Below are 17,651 nucleotides of genomic sequence, written 5' to 3'. Positions count from 1 at the left end.
TCAGTCTTTTAAGCTCCACATGCAGTGAAGAGCAAATCAGAACATAAGAAGAATTTAAGAATGGATTTGACAAAGGTAAATTGAAATTGCACTTGCCTGACTTGGGTTTTTTTTCATAGCCACTGTCGGTATATCCTCGACAAATATCTTTTGTCTTGGCTGACATTCAGCAGCAGGGTATTCCCCAGGATACACCGGGGTTTTACGAGCCATTACTGTACGATTAAATCAGGAAATTTTCTACAAAGACACCTGCAAGTAACATCTGACATGGATGTGAAAGATTCAACTTGTTATACACTGTAAGTCTGCTAACATGCAGGTGAAAGCTTCATAATCAAATGCAAGAAAAAAAAACAAAATGGAAAGAAGGCACTTTGGTCCATTATATAACAAGTTGCACCTCAGAGTCTCAGCAGCTCTTCTGAGAGAATCCGTTTCTGAAAAGCATAGAGCATAGACCTCCATCCGCAGGTGGAAATGTCTTTCAAATGCATATCATCCACTCTGAGGGAGCCCCCCCCGTCCACACAATAGCCAGCGACAGTGTAAGCATCTTCCCCCGCTGTGTTCCACCCCACAGGCAGTGCACACCGATAGGCAGAAAAAACAGTGGGAGTGATCCAGCCCTCTTGAGATCAGTGTTCTACAGCACTGGTTGACATTTTTCATTTTTCCCTTCCTCCCCATGTGTGTGTGTGTCTTAGTCTTCAACTGGTGTAATGAGCCGATGTTTTGTTGTCGGCAGAGAAGGGGAGAATCACTGCAACAGCTAAAGGGACCTCCTCACTCCTCTGCATTGCTGGAACACTGTTAGCTCTCACAGCAAATCTGTTACTGCCTGCTTACACCGGCTACACAAAGCCATCCTGTTTCCAAGGGATATGATACATTTAATTGCTGTACTCACTGCTATACCCATAAAACATAGCACAGCTACTGTATTGTTGTACATGGCCATTTTGGTTGCTAATGTTTGATGCAGTTAGTGTAACAATTCTTGAATATTCTGTAATGTAATGTAATGTAATGTTATTGCATGCTACATTTTGAAAGACTCAGTATCTGAGGCTTCCTTAGCCTCAGGGAAAGGAAAAGGCATTAATGCTAACACGTTTCATTTCACTGCCATGTATGATTCAGCACAAGGAAACAGATACGTTTAAAAATGGCATTTCAGTTCTGATAGCCTCCCACTGAACTCAGGACAAAATATTACAGTGAGCATGCTCAGAGTGCCAGAAAATTCCTATTTTTAATTCAACCTAGGTAGTAACTCTTAATTTACAATGTCATACAATGTCAGTGTTGCACACTGTGCAGTACATTTGCATTTATAGTTATGGTTTTCATCCTTTCAGACACCTAGTGTAATCATGTCCTGTTTCCTTGGTTTCAGCACTTCCTGCTTTCATGTACAAACACAATGTTACTGTAACAGGAAGTTTGTCATGCTTCTCAATCTTGTGACAAAACAGCGTGATGTTTTTGTGTCAGCCAGCGAATGCTTTCACACAGGTTATGTACTGGAGTAATAACCTATGCTTGAACAACTGTTCTTACTTCTACTGTAAAAATATTAATTTGCCTTAGTCATGAGTGACTGAAGTGTATTTCCCAACATGTTATCTCCAACACTACTGGTGACACACAACAAATGCTAAGGCTGACACTATATCCAGCTTTTCCTCTTCTGGTTGTATGGTTACTATTACATACCATACATTTGAATGACTTAATAATACTAAAGTGCCAAATATGGCACCTTTGATGCAGTGTTAACACTAACAGCGTCTTTCTTAAGATTCCAGAAATCAAAGTTTTTATATTAACAATAGATAAAATGACTGCATGTAATGTGAGTTGAGGTGCAGTCCCTGCAGTCAGCACTATGGAGCATTTTAGCCTTTTTTAGCTCATTGGCCTTAGCCAAAAAAAACGTTGCTGAGTGATATATTTTATTTCTTTCTTTCTTCTTTTTTTTTGTTCCAGCACATAAAATGCTAACAGTAGCTGTTTTGGATTTACTGAAATAACTCAAGTGAATCACGATGGCTAAATTTTTTTTCAAGTTAAAAAGAATACCTGAATCAACATAATGTTCCACCAATGGGCTCCAGTAAAACAGCTCACATAATTGGGACTGTGATATGGACAGGTGATATATTTTTTGTTTGTCTTTACTGTATATTACTGAATGTGAAATTCTGTTCTGAGGTCAAGGGAATTTGCTCCAAGGACAGTTTTACCATTGCTCCGCTTTAAATAAGAGATAAACAGTAGATTGTAAAATTATTTTCATCCGCACCAGTTATGCTTATGGTAACTGCGGACATTTCAGTCCACACTGTACAAGATGAGTACTGATCTCTCAAAGGTTAAATTCAAGACCTAGGGCAGATTAGAGTATTGCAAACATGTTTACTCATCTCTATGTCATTCTCTGTGTTTTTTGAATTGTTACACTTTTTATTTTATGCTCCACAGAATGTGAGCATGAAATGGAAAGCATGGAAACCAGGATTCTCTCATACACTCCAAAACCTAACTTAGAGTGACTTACAAAACTTAACGTGATTCTTACAAAACTACTTGTACTTCAAGTCAAAATGGCTCTAATAAACAGACTTGTCCATTAAAAAACATTAATTTGTTGTTCTACTTATTAAAGCAACATGGTGGTGTAGGGGATTTCCACAGTGTAACTGCAGCTCCACCTGTTCACTCACACTCACGGTTCAAGAGGAAGACAACACTGAGAACTCTATCCAAACACACTGGAAAGGGGCCACAGTCACACACAGTGGCAGCGTCTAAAGTTCCCCATAACAGGTTTAAACAGACAACACAGCTTTCTAAATAAAATCACCACCAGTGAGTTATTGAGCTGTTCTTATTCATCAAGGTTTAATAACAACTCTGCAGTTCCCTTCAGCTCAATGAGCATTTACATCCAACTTGGATTTAAGGCCTGTAGCTTCTTGTTTTGCATTCCTACTCTTTTCAATGTCCAGAAACCATAAACACGACTGTAAATGACCAACCCGATCTCATGGCGTGAAATAGTCACGACATGTAATCTATTGATTCATGTACTTTCAAACTAATGTATTTCAATTGTATTTCAATATTTTTTGAACAGATGAAGTGCTATGTTCATTAATGGTAGCAGAGTCGCAAGGAGGCGTGTGGGGTGGATGGCAAGCGTACAAAGCACAGGACAGTCAGAAACCAGGGTTTGCATCCTGAGTCGCTCTGTGTGGTTAGATTTAGACAACAAAAGCACTTTGGTTAAAGTTGGTGAAAAATTGTGGTTTTAGCAAAATTTTATTGAGTTGAGTTGTTTTGTCTGACATCACTGTGAACTTTCTGTATTGAATCAAACCAAACCACAATCTCTCACTAACCTCAAGACAAAATAGCAATAGCGGTGAAATTAACCGCACAATCCAAAGCAGAAGTCAAAAGACGAGAGTGAAATTAGAGTACCAACAGTATGGATCATAGACGATGTGTGACATTACACCAGGTGGCAGACATCTTTATGCTCCTGGGTAAGTAGATGTTGTGGATTCAAAATTGGCCCATTCCCTGATCAGTAGAGGGGAAAAAGAACAGTCACACAGTGCCGGGCTAAACTTAGCAGTGATGTCTTCCTGTGTAACAGGAGAGACGCTGGCCTGCTAACATCACAAAAATCTAAGGCCTGGCACATTCCACTGTATAAATAACTAGGGAGAGTTGGTGGACGAGGGGGGCGGGACAGAGAGACATTTTCAGAGAGGGAGAGAGAGAGGGAGAGAGAAAGGGTTCAGGCGGTATCATTGAGTGATGGGACAGCTGTAGGCTACGAACATGGCAAAGCAGTAGAGAGCTGAATCAAACTGAAGGTTAAAATGGAGAGTCAAAGGAAAACTTCTGCTCTAAGATATCATTTCCAAACCTTGCTAGCAGATCTGAAGAAAGTTGAAAGGATTGCGACTAATACTGAGGGACTAGCACTGTTGCTGATATTCAGTATTTATACCACTCATGTGGTAGAAAAATCACATTATCTATGTAGTTCAACATCATTCTGACCACAGAACAACACAAAATGTCCAGTAGCACTGGACTAGTATATGTATATTGTATCCTCAATGACCATTTCCCTTATTAATACAAAACAGAACTATGTGAAGTACTTGACTGATATAGGCCTGCTCCCATGAAACCACTGTTTTTGTAATGTCTATAGTTAATCCATGCCAGCACAATTACTGTTATTACACTGTATCTCAAAGATGTGGTGAAACTGCACTTCTCTTTTGTACTGTATTTCCAAATATAGTGGATGCAGCAAGACATTATTAAAGTGTTAACAGAACTGTGAAGACAGAACTGTGAAAACATAATTAGTTAAACATATATACATACACATGTGTGTGTGGGGGGGTATATAATGGAGAACATATTATACTATGTGGTTTCTAGCTGCCCACACTAAAATGAATCTGCATCATCACGTTGTCCAGTTTGCAGACATCACCACTCTTTCAGTGCCCAATTTTTGTCCAAGGCTCGTGCAAAGCATCGTGTCGTAGCTTACAATCAGCAGGCACTGTCACGTAGATGCCAAGTCCTGTTTTATCCAGCATCAGAGAATGCTATCATTTGCCAAAACTTTACTTTTGTTAAACTGATTGAACTGTATTCTGCAGTGATGAGTCTTGACATCTCTGTGCATGCAAATGCATGCCACATATACTTCCTCAGCAGGAAAAGGCAGCACTAAATTGAAGATTGAGTTTCCACTACACATTCACGCTGAGCGCTGCAGAACAATGACAAAGTGTCTGAGCTGATATATGAAGGGCACATTTGTGGAGCTGGTTTTTCAAAGCAGCTGAGGTGGTCAAAGGAAAATCAGGTGAGCTGAATTTAGATCAGTGCTGGAGATCACAAGAAGCATAAAAAGAGGTTTCAGTGCTCAGAATGCTCATCTTTTAACTGAGATGAGCTGCACTGGCCTTCTGAGCATCCTTGGCTGAGACACTGAGGAATCTGACAGTAATACACACAGAGGCTTTATTTGGCTGAGTCTGTCAAGAATCAAAGAATGATTCATTTTCAGCGACTCTGCATGCATGGTGGGAATCTAATGGACCTTCTCTACATGATGCTAAGCTCAAACAGCTACTATATACACCTGATAAATAAAAAAATACACAGTCCCTTATTAATACAAAAAAAAACTGTTGGGTTCAAATTTGGATCTCCAAGGACACAACACGAAAAAAGCATTTAGATTATTTAAATTTGGAATGAAAACCTGTAATGGCAGATTTAAACTGCAGACAAAAACAATATCTGTGGGATAAGGCTGAATGTATGTTTAATGAACAATAACCAGTGTGTGTGGGCAATTTTCAATTTTAATTTCTATTACAGGCTTTTCTAATTAAAATGAATGATTACAGTGATCTTGGCAAATCACATGTAATGGTTAATTGTACAGTGACAGAATTATCATCACTTATCAGGGTCTCTAGGAGAAACTGTAGGTTTTGTAGTTCTTCCAGTCAATTAAAGGCTACTTACTTAGTTTTCAATAATAGGTTAGGTTGTTCAACACCTAAAGTATAATGTTAAATAACTTGTAGTAGTTCCTTATACTATTTGATCTAAACCCTGCGTGAAATGCTGCAAAATCAATCTAGAATGAGCTAAATCCTTTCTATTAGAGAAGTGGTCTAAATGTGAGTGAGACTGAATGGATTAACTGATATTACCTTCACCCAGATCCAAGACAGCAAGCACAGCGCTGCTCCGAGCCTCTCCCAGGTGATTATTGGCAATGCAGGTGTAGAGGCCAGCATCACTTGGTTTGCAATCCCTAATCCAGAGCCCTCCATACTCCTGGTTCTCCATGTTGAGGAGGTCATCATTGTGGTACCAGTACAGAGAGGGCTGGGGGTCTCCAGCCACAGTCACCTTGAGACGGATGTCACAGCCTGTCCCTACGGCAGCGTTCCTCATTTTGCGTATAAAAACTGGTGGAGTTGGGGTAGGATACCCGGATTCTGGGACAACTTGCTCTGGGCTTGCTTTGGACCGTTTTGGGGGGATGATGGGGCTTGGGGGTGCCACTGCTTCATCTGCCCCTTTTTTCAGGGTCATTTGCACCTCTGCTTTTCTCATGGTTGAACTGATTTAATAGATCCTCCAACAGATTCTGCAACTGTCTAATTAAATTATATGACTATAAACACTGACTGGGCCCTCGTGTAATATTCAAAACCACAATTCAGTCAGGGCATTAGTGTCTATGAACAGTCTTCACATATACATTACAGTTAGCATAATTCTCACATTTTTAATGGCAGTCTTACATTTCTTATCCTAGGAAGACCAAATTAAAATATTTAGAAACATATCTGCTATGGATAAAATGCTGTTCTCTGAGCTTGTCTGCTGTCAAAAGAAGAAAAAGAAATTGTTGATTACCAGGTAATCAAGCAGATAGAGATAGCTGCCTCTCTCCTGCCCAGAGGTATTTTTAGGGCAAGACCCACGAGATCATGTTGCATTAACAGCTCCCTTGACTTGTCTCTTGGAAGTGACGGCCCAGCTTTCCCCCTCCTTTTCCTGAAGTTCTCTGACTTTTCAGCCTTTGGTAACCATCCCCCAGCAGTGTGTTACTTCTCTGCAGAACAAGGTGTGTGAGTCTTCGGTGAGTTTCCTTTTATTCCCAGCGGCCTTCGGATTTGTTCTTGCTTAGCTTCTGATTGAATGCAAGCATCAAGTCCCGTCCACCAAGTCACACAGTGCCCCCCCCTCCTTGTCCCATGAGCTAAGCCACCCCACTCATGATCCCCCCCCCTACCTCTGCCAGACAGTCCGAAGGGGGAAATGACAGTCACAGCCCAGCAAGCCTTACAATGACAGCTGCATGGCGATCCGTCTGCCCACTCACCGCTAGGCTCCCGCCCCCTTGTCATTTTTAGCCAACCTGAGGTCAGTAGAACATGTGAGATGGTGCAACACTTGGCACAGAGGAGGGGGTGGTAGGTATGGGACGGATATTTAATTTGTAGGTCAAATCTAGAGAACACAGCTGTCCTCCCAATTATGTTGAGGTGGTCAAATATCATGAAAAAGAAAATATTATCACTGTATTGACACTGCATGATGGACTTATGAAAATACTTTAAGTATCTTCTACATTCACTAACAAAGTTGAGGAGCTATACAGGAAGTAAATATGGATGGATTTTCAAGATTTGCAGTAATTATATCCACTGAACCCTGGTGCTTAGCTAGTAAGGTACCAAAAACACAAACAAAACTGAAAACTAGTTATCAGCACTAGAATTTTTTTAACAATTTCTAATAACATTAGCTATTAAAATGCTACCAAAGGCAGACTGATTCAAAGGCAGTTGTGAAGCAACAAAACACACTGGTCAAAGGCAACTGCAAAAATAAGGAAAGAAAACTAAATAATTAAAGTCAAATCACTCCCATACAATTTCAAATCCAATATCAGAGCGAATTCAGTGTCTTCCCAACACTAGACTTAGCTGATGTACTGTAATACATCAGCCCTGCGATAAATCACCCTGCATGAATCTTAGAATGCCGAGTTTGTGTTGAAACTGTTTCAGAGGTGTTGATTCAACTGTATGATCATTTTGAAGGATGCAGTTTGTGGTGCTGTTGAGGGTAGGCTGTAAAACAGAACAGCTGTTAGTAGTGGAAACAGTAGTAGCTGCAATTGTACCAGTTAGAAAATATAATGATTTAAATGTCAACAGTATTTTTTTTAACTAGAAAAATCGCCCAGATAAAACCATAACAAAGTCAAGGTCTTATCCAGAGTGACTGCAGCACTTCCATCTGGTTATCTGTGATGTGGCTTTGCGGGATGCATTAAACCTGAATCTACAGTGGAACAACTACCTTAATGTAGTAATAACCAAAGTATTTTTCCCCTTTTTCATAATCAGTGGTGCTGCACTTCTCAGAATTCATTCTGTAATCAAACCACACTTTTTAAAGGGATGGGTTTTTTTCTTTTTGCGTGTACAGGGGCAGAAAATTTTTCCTCTATGTCAACCATTTGTTGGTGTTGCTGTCATCACAACTTCTACTATTGTCAAAGAAGCTGCTGTGACTGTAATCTTAAAAAAAAAAAAAAATACACTGCTTGCTCTATTAGCTTAAGGGTAGACCTAACCTCTGTCAGCTGTTTATGTCAAATATGAGATATTGATCATAAGCAGAGAGCAGTGTGCACGTTTATATAAAACTTTAATGAGGAATTAGAGTATAAAGAAAATGCATATTATGTGCCATGTGAATTACAACCTGATGCCTTCATCTAACACACAAAACTAATACTTTAAAAAGAAATCAATACATGACTATTAAAACTTAACTTTTAAAAATTATACAACACTTTACAAGATAGCTTTATGCTTCAGGTGCAGTTGATTCTCAAGATGTTTATTGTGAGCAGTGTTGGCTCTGTGTTGTGACATAGTATTATGGTGTTGAAATATAGTCACACTTGAACCTGAAGCTTGTGATTTCCTGTTTCCCCAGTGGTAAACATGACTGAGGGAACAGAAAACACACAAACAATAAGAAATTAAAAAAAAAAAAAAAAACACACAGCTTAATTTTAACATTAGCAACATTTCCCTGGTATGTACACAGAGTTAAATATCAAAGAAAAAATATAGTAAAGTGCCAAAAAAAAATATTTACAAATCATGTTTAAGCCAACTCAAGGAAATTTTTGTATTATTTTAATAGATTATTTTTAAAGTCCATTAAATGTGAGCTTGCACTTTGTTTTCCAGCATTTGAGATCCTGCAGTAAACACACCGATGTTATAAAGTGTCCCTTTGTCCCTTTTCTGTTCTCACATGAATGTGGAAGTGATTTCTGATGTCACTGAAGACCTGCTGGTTCTCGACAGTGATGATCTCTCTAGGACACCTATCTTCCTCATTATCTGCGGCAGCCTCTTCCTGAACTTCTCTCCCACAAAGGCGTACAGCACTGGGTTGACACAACTGTGAAGCAGACCGAGACTCTGGGTGGCAAACATGGCCTTATCCACTGCTATCCTTGCCGGACACTTGTAGGGCACTACCTTTGTCCTAAAGAATGAATCCGTCATCACTACAATGTGGTACGGCATCCAACAAAGCAGAAAGGCAACCACCACGACCACAATCACCCTCATGGCACGCTGCCGCTGAAACCCTCCGCGGATGTGAAGGAGGCGCTTGATGGTTATTCCATAACAGGGCAGCATGATGGCCAAGGGGACAACAAAACCCAAAGCGTGGCGAAGAATTCTGGTGGCCAGCCGCCACTCATCAGCACTGCTGGGATCATACAGCTCAGAACACACTGTGTGATTGGACATTTGAGACACAAAAGAGGAGCTGAGCAGCCCTGGCATAGACAGAAACGCTCCAACAATCCAGACAGCAGCACAAACTCCCCAGCTGACCAGCCGTCGGTTAGCCCTGCGTGAATTCACAGCTCGCACAATCACCATGTAACGGTCCATGCTGATGCAAGTCAGGAAGAGGATGCTAGAGTAGAAGCTTAGCTCTTGGAGGATGGTGACCATTTTGCACACAGCATCTCCAAACACCCAGCCCCACGTAACAGAGACAGCCCAGAATGGGAGAGTAATGGCCAGCAGGACGTCAGCAATTGCCAGGTGGAGGAGATAGAGGTCAGAGGGAGGCAGTGATTGATTGCCAAGGCTAATCACCAGCCCCACTACCAGATTTCCAGGAATCGCCAGCAGAAAGATGAGCATGTAAAATACACTGACCGCAACCATCACTGCATCCGGGGGGTTGAAGGAGTTGCAGGGCTGTGTTTCAGGGTTGAAGATGAACTCTGAGTCATTATAAGTAAAGTTGAGTTCTTCATAAATGGGGCCAAAGTCAAGCAGCATGAAAGAAGATGTGTTTGGATCTGTGGACAAAAACCAAGATGAAATGTTAGACATGTAAAATACAGGAAATGCTTATTTAACCTACTCAAAGCTAATTTCAACACTAATGTCTTAACACACAGGAAATGCGACATATTCTTTATGGGGGAAAAAGAAATACTGTTTTATTACTTTATGATGAACCAATTAAACTTTTACTAGTTTCAAAGAAAAATGTATTAGAGGTATAATCATACTATCTTTCAACCAAGATATTGAATAGTAAATATCCCTTTGCCCACTTGCCTATATGTACATTTTCCTTTGGGGGCATTAACAAATGGTCAAATTGTATTCTATGAACAGGCTTATTAAATGAATCAATCATATTATTCTAAGGGTGAAAATACTCACCAGTCATTGTTGTATCTTGTTCGTAGGAGGCTCTGTCATCTGTCAGAAGGAGACAGGGAACAAACTTTGTATTTTTCTACACCCCTCCCATCACCAGGGCCATAGGCTATTTTCCTGTTTGCTCACATATACAGATTTTGATTTGCTGAAGAATTTTTGAGGGGGAAGATGTAACTAATTTTTGTTTTTGTTTTCATGTATGAAAGCTGATGTATGACACATTTAAAATATAGATGGGAACTGTGTTTACAGTCATATTTCTGTAAATGTTGTGTACTTTAATCAGTAATTTTGTCCATTAAATTATTTTATTTTAATCATTTACTTTAACTGCATCTATCTATTTGTAATGGGCTACAGCCATTTTGCTTGACAGGTATTTTTTTTTTTTATTATTTATTTATATATTACTAATTTCCAATCCCATTTCAATTTATGCAGTGAATATCACCATGTACTAACCCTTTTTTTTAAAAAAAACTTTTTTACTTATTTAATCCAATCCTATCTTTATCTTCTGTGTCAGGGGTTTGTTTATACCTCAGTACTCACTGTTTGGTTATTCCTGAACTACAATGCTTCGCCCATAAATAAACCCAAACCACATTGTTATTGAGTCATTAGTGTCAGGAGATCAGCTCTCACACAGCAGGCAAAATCAAAAGAGAAACTTGTTCATGTGGTTTAAGAATTCTAAATAAACACTGGGTGAATAATCAGCTGATGTTCCTGTTTGTTTTATGATCATTGTGATTGATTTGGTAAAGAAATTTTCATAGAAAGAAAAATATCAGATGCGCAATTATACCACAAAATTGGAGAGCCCACAACAGTTGATGAGGGCAACGGGCTGAAACCTCTTATCTGGGTCTCAATCAACACGCTGTGAAATTTAAAATACCCTAAAGCCACATGATTTCATTGACCACTGCTGATGACAGGAAGTTCCCAGCTCATGACATGCATGTGAGTTCACAAAAGCTATCACATTTCCTGCCACATTTCTCATGTGTTTCAATTTCAAGGGTCACAAGTCCCGCAATTTTATCATAAGGGGTGGAAGTACATAAACAGGACTGAGGCTTGTGGGATTGTGAAGACCGGCACTTGGCACTTGTGACTTGGCCCCCTCTACCTTATAGACATGCTTGTTCCCTTTCATGACCACAGAACAGACAACTGGAAGCATAAGTGCGTCAGATGTGAAATGGGGCAACATACAAAAACGCGGGTCAAAATGTTTAGGTGCTTGGTGCAACAGAGGATGTGAAGAAACATGTATGCAATACATTGCTTCACAATGGAATCCTTAATGCATAAGCATTTGCTTTATAATATTATAACTTCATTATGTCTTCATCTCATAGGAAGTGAAGTAATAAAGAACATACTAGTTCTTCCACCTCACATTATGGGGCCTAATAACAAATGCAGTTTATTTTTCTAGGCACTAGAGGGTGCTGTACAATTAAGTCATCACTTGAAGGTGGATGCTCAGCTTGTTTTGCATTTGCAAGTGACAACATGTAACTCTAAAATGAGGTAGTAACATCTGAGGGGGGGGCTTCTTGTCAACCCCCCACAGATAGTTCTTGTGTAGAAGTTTGACTATGGTACTGTTCATACTTGTGACAAATTTTGTGCATCTGAGGAAAAGGTTTCCAACAATGGCAGAAAAAAGAAAAAGAAATGGGGGGAAAAAAAAGTTTAACTCTAAAAAACAGACTACAGAAAACCAAATGTGGCAGCAAAATTACTGTCAAATTTATTCGGTGAACCATTTTGCCAGTATTTCAGTGGTCCCACCTTGATGAAGGTACAATTGATGGCAAATGAGAAAAACATGTCTTATGGAAAAAACAGTTTAAAAATTCAAAACTAACACCTTTCCTTTCACAGAGTCACTTCGGGTACAGTTTGGTTAAGAGAGGGAAGACCCTTTGAAGATTTTTCGCTTGTGCATTCAATCCATGAACCCACTTTCACTAACTTAAGGCCTTTTCCACCAAAGAGCAGAAACTCATTTCCTGATTTAAATGACAGCCAAGTTTGCCCCCGACATAAATTAAGAGAAGAAAGTGCATCAAGTGTTCAAGTAGGGTGTATAGTTCGAACAGGCAAGGGGGATTAGAACAGTGTGAGGGGGAAGGTAACACTGGCACAGAACAGGCAATTTGCAGTGAGATTTAGAGGACAAGGGTGTAGGACTGAGAAGGCTGGCCACAACTCAACCATCAGGGCTTGACTATACAAGAAGTCCTGCTAGTGCATCAAGTGGTAGATCACAATCACACAGTGCTGCTTGCTGAGAGCACTACTTGCACTACGCATGACAAACGACACATTTTGACTTCCATAGACTGTATAAAAATTATGCAAATAGTCCGTAATGTAACTCATTGTTTTGAAAGCCAATCTATGCTGTGATCAAGAAGGCTCAGAAAAGTTAAAAACGGGGCAGGGGGAAATGAGGATGTCCATAATTTTCCTCACATTACCCCGACCCCCAGGCCCCTATTTCATCTTTTGGCACGGCGTGGATCCCTGCCGTTGCTAATTGTAACTGAGGACTTTGCGGCTGCTGGGGGTCCAGAAACAGAAACAGGAGGTGCTCCATTGCCAGGTGACCGACCGTTGGATCGCCCAACATTCCCAAATGCGGGGTCACGGGGTGCCCCCGGGGTTGGATTGTTGTTAGCAAATGGCGGCATGGCACCATTACCTGTGGTTTGAGAAATACAAGCAAGTCCTCAAAGAAAAACAGTCACCTTTAAGACATTTCATCCTTCATAGGCCATTTTCCACATAAGGTCACAGCAGGAAAAGCATAGGTGTAAATAATGAATGGTGGCTGAATTCCCTTTAGCTGCTTTAATTTCACAGTCCTGGTACTTTGCATACAGGCTCACTGTCACACCTGTATTTTTCCTACTATGAAAAGTCAAGATGGCTGCTGTAAAAAGAAAACCTTTGTGCCTCTCTTCACATTAAGAATATCAAGAGATGAGCAATGTCACTGTACTGCCTTTGTCATACATTAACTGCATTTAATTTCACGAGTCAAAAGATTGTGTATACAAACACAAAAGCTGTCAATATTTTATCTTTTGTAGTACTGAAAACTACAACATTCTACAGTCATTTTGCAGTGACAGCATTAATGTGGACCAATCCACAGAACATGCACAACTCTGCTATTGGCTTTCAGTCAGTTAACTGATAGTGCAGAGGTTATTTGCATAATGGAAAATAAACTAACCTGGTGGGGCAGGTGTACCTGAATTCTGATTGGGCGGAGAATTCCCCCTCTGATTCTGGTCCGGTTTACCCTGTTAGTGGAAGAGAATGTTACTTTTAGCACCCTACCAGCATTGGTGTGAGACTGGACCATTAAACAGGTCAAATTATGTGAATAAACTTAAAGTTTTAATGTAGGTCATCAAAAAGAGCTATGTGTGAAAGACATTTTATAAAGATATTGTAAATTAACATGGCCAGGAAGAGACACTAGTCAGCCTGATTTTATTTTTTTATTTTTGAGAATTTTTGGATCTAGGCATTATAACGTGTTTGGTGATGAGAAGTTGGGAGTGGGTCCCAGCTACTCACAGACTTGTTTTGCTGGTTCGCTTGGGCTAGCAGCTCTGGATTTGGTTCACTGAAGTTGGGCACTTCTGAATACACCATACAGAACCTGGGGAGACAAAACCCATGTTTTAATACAACTCTCAAAAATAAAGAAAATTTTATTTAGCTGGGATGTAAGTTTGAAACAGTGACTGACTAGTAAGCTGAGACTTACAAGGGGCTGCTCAGTAAGGCTAAAAGCCAGAGTAAGACTAGTGTAAATGTGATGTCTTATGACTAATAATATTTGATAAGGTGTACAATCTGATTGCTCATTAATTAAACTACACATCAAAATCTTAAACCATGTTTTAAAACCAGCATGTCACTGTAAAACAAATGCCCTGGGCTTGCATGATGCCTGAGCAGGAGAGAAATTACAACCTAAATTCCAACAGGGACAAGAACTTAAGTATAAATAGATAAGTGTCCTGCTACTCACTCTCCAATCTTCTGTAGATCCCCTCCTCTTCCAGTGTATAGGGTCAGGCAACCTTTCCATATGGATGCATAGCTAGCACAGAAATCACACGTTGAATACATGCAAACAAAAAAATTACTAATCCTACATTTTCAGACGAGGTAGTTCAGGTTGATAACCACCTGACAACTGCAAGTATCTATGTATGCACTGATCTCTCAGTAAATAATACAAATTTAAAATGAACTGCGCAAGTGGTGCTCATGTCATCTGTTCAAGCACAGGAACAATGCTACCCTCTGGTCAGCTTGATGATGTCCCCTGGCTGAATGAGGCTGCCGAGTTCGTCCCATACAGATATAGCAATGCTGCCGCTCTTGTCTGCCACCTTGCATGAGCGCACCTCATGACCATCTTTCGTTTTGGTTACTCGTCCTAATGGAACAAAAACAAGGATGTTAACTAAGACAGTGAACCTGCTCAAAACATCTCTAAGCAACGTTAAATAACAGACATGCATTTAGAGAAGTCATCAATCCATTAAAAAAAAAAGTCCCTAGCAACGGTCAATCTTACTGTTAGTGATGTAACGTTGTCGGTGGCCCCTTTAAGAAAAAAGACACGAGTTGATGGTATGGGAGAGACTCTTGCATTGCTGTGCAATTACTTACCTATTTCCAAAACGATGAATACGATATTCAAATTTTTCGACCCGGGCTTCACATCCTTTATCAAAAACAAGGCCTCGTTTGTGGGGGCTGCCATTGTTAGTCTCACGGGAAAATAATCACTTTCGTTCCCTCCCTGTCACTTAAACTCAGCAGCAATAAGAACTGGCTGTCGTCACTTTATAATGGACAGCTACTGTGTTAGCTTTGGCTAAGCTAACTAATTAGCCTGTTAGCTAAATCCTAACTTAACCCTGCTCCAAAACACCGTAACGTTATCGTAACTGTTTATATACACCCGGGCCAGACTCTCACATAGTCGACTACAATCGAGTAAAACACCATTAAACTGTTGTGACACTGGATGAGGTGAACTACCCTCTTCAGAACAGCTAACACTAGCCGGGCGACTACTTCGCTAAACGTTAGCTACCTCGCAGTTAGCTACCTTCTTTTTCTTTCAGGATATGAGTCTCTGGGCATCTTACTTTTCACGCTTATCGCCATAACGGCAGCTTCATTCTTCACATAACATTAGTTAGCATGAAAACCGTTCTATTGTAACTGGTAAGCACTCGACGAGTTAGCAATGCCGTTTGTCAAAAATGTCGAAGTCAGATAAACTAGTATTAACAGACTGACAAATCCAGAGTCGCGAGTCAAATCTGAGATGTTTCTGTTTTAACAAAGACCATTCCACTGACTGAAAGTTACAACAGAGCGTGAGACATTGTCTGTGTTGCGAAGTATTTGCAGATAACAGTTATTATCTCCCTCGGTCATTTAAACAACTCCTCTTATTATCGTTAATATTTTCAAACCAATCGACCGCATTTCCTTTGTGTGTCTCTTTTGAGTGTAAGGAACTGTTAGCTTTGCTAACGCGCAGTCTGGCCAAATGCTTGGTTATACGACTAGTGTGTCTATATCTGTGGCCCCTATAACGTTGCAGTTGTTCGAAAAGCCTTGTGTTAAATGTCCTGGTTATTTATGCCTAAACAACACTCGAGCTGAAAAACGCTATTTAAAATATGTACAAGCTGTTAACTACACGCTCTCCTCTGCTTCAACAATGCCCCAAAAACTACGTCAGCGACTGCTGCCGGTCAAATTTGTATGACTCGGCCGGTTCCATTATTCCTCGTAGGGAAGGGGAATACACATAGAAATTTCTTTTTGCCTGCTTTTATACAGTCGAGTCGACAGATACCGACTGTTACCAGGCCTCTATTTTTGTAAATACAATGCAGTTATAAGTGTAAGCAGACAGCGCGCTGACTAGTTTATAAAAAAGGGAGGGGTTGGTTTCTACCAAATGTGTCCCAGACACTTACAGCTAACAACGCGAGAATAAGAGAACTTATTTGAGATTTAAATATCAGCGATGATACGGTGTGTTTTTCATATGTAGTCACATTATTCATTATTTTTATGCCATCGCTACTAATTGTTACTTATATATATTCGATATCCAATCTATGGCCTTAGAGACGCTCACACTGATTGGACCGAAAATGCGTCCAATTGGTTCGTAATTATTAACGAGTAAAACTCGTTACCACATTACATCGCTTACAAATCCACAGGTTCCGGCTTGCCCTGTCTTGATAACAAATGTGGAAATTGACAAACAAAAGATTTGCCGTCACGAACAGGATTCGAACCTGTGCGGGGAAACCCCATTGGATTTCGAGTCCAACGCCTTAACCTCTCGGCCACCGTGACGCTACATCACTTGCGTGTTACTACAATTGTTTTTATCAGTGCAATAAACGATACAGTGTGTCTGGGTGTCCAAACTACGATATTGCGGGGATTTGTGATTGCTAACTTGCTAATTATAGAAGTGCCATCGGTAATAACAATGGCAAATCTAGTAGAAGAAGCACAGGGCGCAGGCGTAAATCCGGTCAATGGTTCGGACATGAGAGGGAGACAAACACCATCAAAACACCTCGGCTGTATTCTGTTGCAGACAACCGGCACATAACACGCTGGTATACTATTATGCAGCGTCTGGATGAGAAACACATTTTCTTGTTTTTACTGCTATGCGTGTTTTCACGTGTTTAATTGAAACGATAGTAGTATCATGGACAGTCTGTTTTGATTCATGCTCTTTATTGTTGGACACTTCTCTTTAATGCGTGTTTGCTTTTGCATATGGTCGTTAATTACTTGCAGACAGTTCCAATGTCAAAGAACCTATTCACACAAAATATAAGAAACTACAAACATTTAAATTATACATCAATAACTTCTTTTTTTCAACCAGACACAGACTGTGTTTCTGGATAATCCACAGAACAACCTGTCGCAGTTTCAGTGGAAACAGTTTGTGGTGTTTGCTATAAGTGTTCAGAGTAACCAAGTTTCTCTGAACTCTGTTTCTGAAAAGGAAGGTTACTGCTGATTTTTATTTTTTTATTTTTTAAATTTCTTTTACCTTCACAGTGGTGTGGCAGAGGCTTAAATAACGGAGACAGGTCACAAAACACAGGCACACAGCACTTCAGCTACTTGTAAAGTGCAAGGCTAAGAAACAAAAATGTTATTTTTCAAGCTGTGTGAAAC

At 40.1% G+C, this 17,651-nt stretch overlaps 3 protein-coding genes and 1 non-coding gene across 6 annotated transcripts in view; all 4 read right to left on the bottom strand.

Annotated features, from left to right (window-relative positions):
• Positions 1 to 6,875, bottom strand: part of spegb (striated muscle enriched protein kinase b) — a 35,654-nt gene extending 28,779 nt beyond the window's left edge. For both annotated transcript variants that reach the window (XM_041056859.1, XM_041056860.1), the window contains exon 1: positions 5,772 to 6,875. In XM_041056859.1, the coding sequence (XP_040912793.1) occupies positions 5,772 to 6,180 (409 nt within the window). In that variant the 5' untranslated portion in view covers positions 6,181 to 6,875. The remainder of the gene's footprint in view (positions 1 to 5,771) is intronic.
• Positions 6,876 to 8,275: 1,400 nt separating this feature from the next.
• Positions 8,276 to 10,460, bottom strand: LOC121194435 (C-X-C chemokine receptor type 2-like). The gene is made up of 2 exons (XM_041057331.1): positions 10,362 to 10,460; positions 8,276 to 9,988 (listed from the first exon to the last, which is right to left on the bottom strand). The coding sequence occupies exons 1-2, from the start codon at positions 10,366 to 10,368 to the stop codon at positions 8,910 to 8,912; spliced, it is 1,086 nt and encodes a 361-aa protein (XP_040913265.1). The 5' UTR covers positions 10,369 to 10,460; the 3' UTR covers positions 8,276 to 8,909.
• Positions 10,461 to 12,103: 1,643 nt separating this feature from the next.
• nabp1a (nucleic acid binding protein 1a) lies at positions 12,104 to 16,148 on the bottom strand. 2 transcript variants are annotated; one of them, XM_041057993.1, is made up of 6 exons: positions 15,081 to 16,148; positions 14,706 to 14,844; positions 14,431 to 14,502; positions 13,971 to 14,055; positions 13,621 to 13,690; positions 12,104 to 13,083 (listed from the first exon to the last, which is right to left on the bottom strand). In XM_041057993.1, the coding sequence occupies exons 1-6, from the start codon at positions 15,172 to 15,174 to the stop codon at positions 12,881 to 12,883; spliced, it is 663 nt and encodes a 220-aa protein (XP_040913927.1). In that variant the 5' UTR covers positions 15,175 to 16,148; the 3' UTR covers positions 12,104 to 12,880. The 2 variants fall into 2 exon arrangements, with proteins under 2 accessions (XP_040913927.1, XP_040913928.1); XM_041057994.1 differs by having other exon boundaries at positions 13,639 to 13,690.
• Positions 16,149 to 16,720: 572 nt separating this feature from the next.
• trnas-cga lies at positions 16,721 to 16,802 on the bottom strand. The gene has a single exon. It is a non-coding gene; the product is annotated as a tRNA-Ser (tRNA).
• Positions 16,803 to 17,651: the final 849 nt, after the last annotated feature.

The sequence above is a fragment of the Toxotes jaculatrix genome, chromosome 15 (genome assembly GCF_017976425.1).
Source record: "Toxotes jaculatrix isolate fToxJac2 chromosome 15, fToxJac2.pri, whole genome shotgun sequence".
Lineage (NCBI taxonomy): Eukaryota > Metazoa > Chordata > Actinopteri > Toxotidae > Toxotes > Toxotes jaculatrix.
The sequence above is the reverse complement of the archived record's forward strand: the minus strand, read 5'-3'. Positions and strand labels throughout refer to the sequence as shown.

Bases quoted from the DNA above. Each gene is read 5' to 3' on its own strand.
- nabp1a (XM_041057993.1), bottom strand. From the start codon at position 15,174: ATGGCAGCCCCCACAAACGAGGCCTTGTTTTTGATAAAGGATGTGAAG. The intron at 14,056-14,430 runs GTGAGTAGCAGG...TTGTCTCCCCAG, and splicing joins GATCTACAGAAGATTGGAGA to GTTCTGTATGGTGTATTCAG. The intron at 13,691-13,970 runs GTGAGTAGCTGG...TTCCACTAACAG, and splicing joins CGAACCAGCAAAACAAGTCT to GGTAAACCGGACCAGAATCA.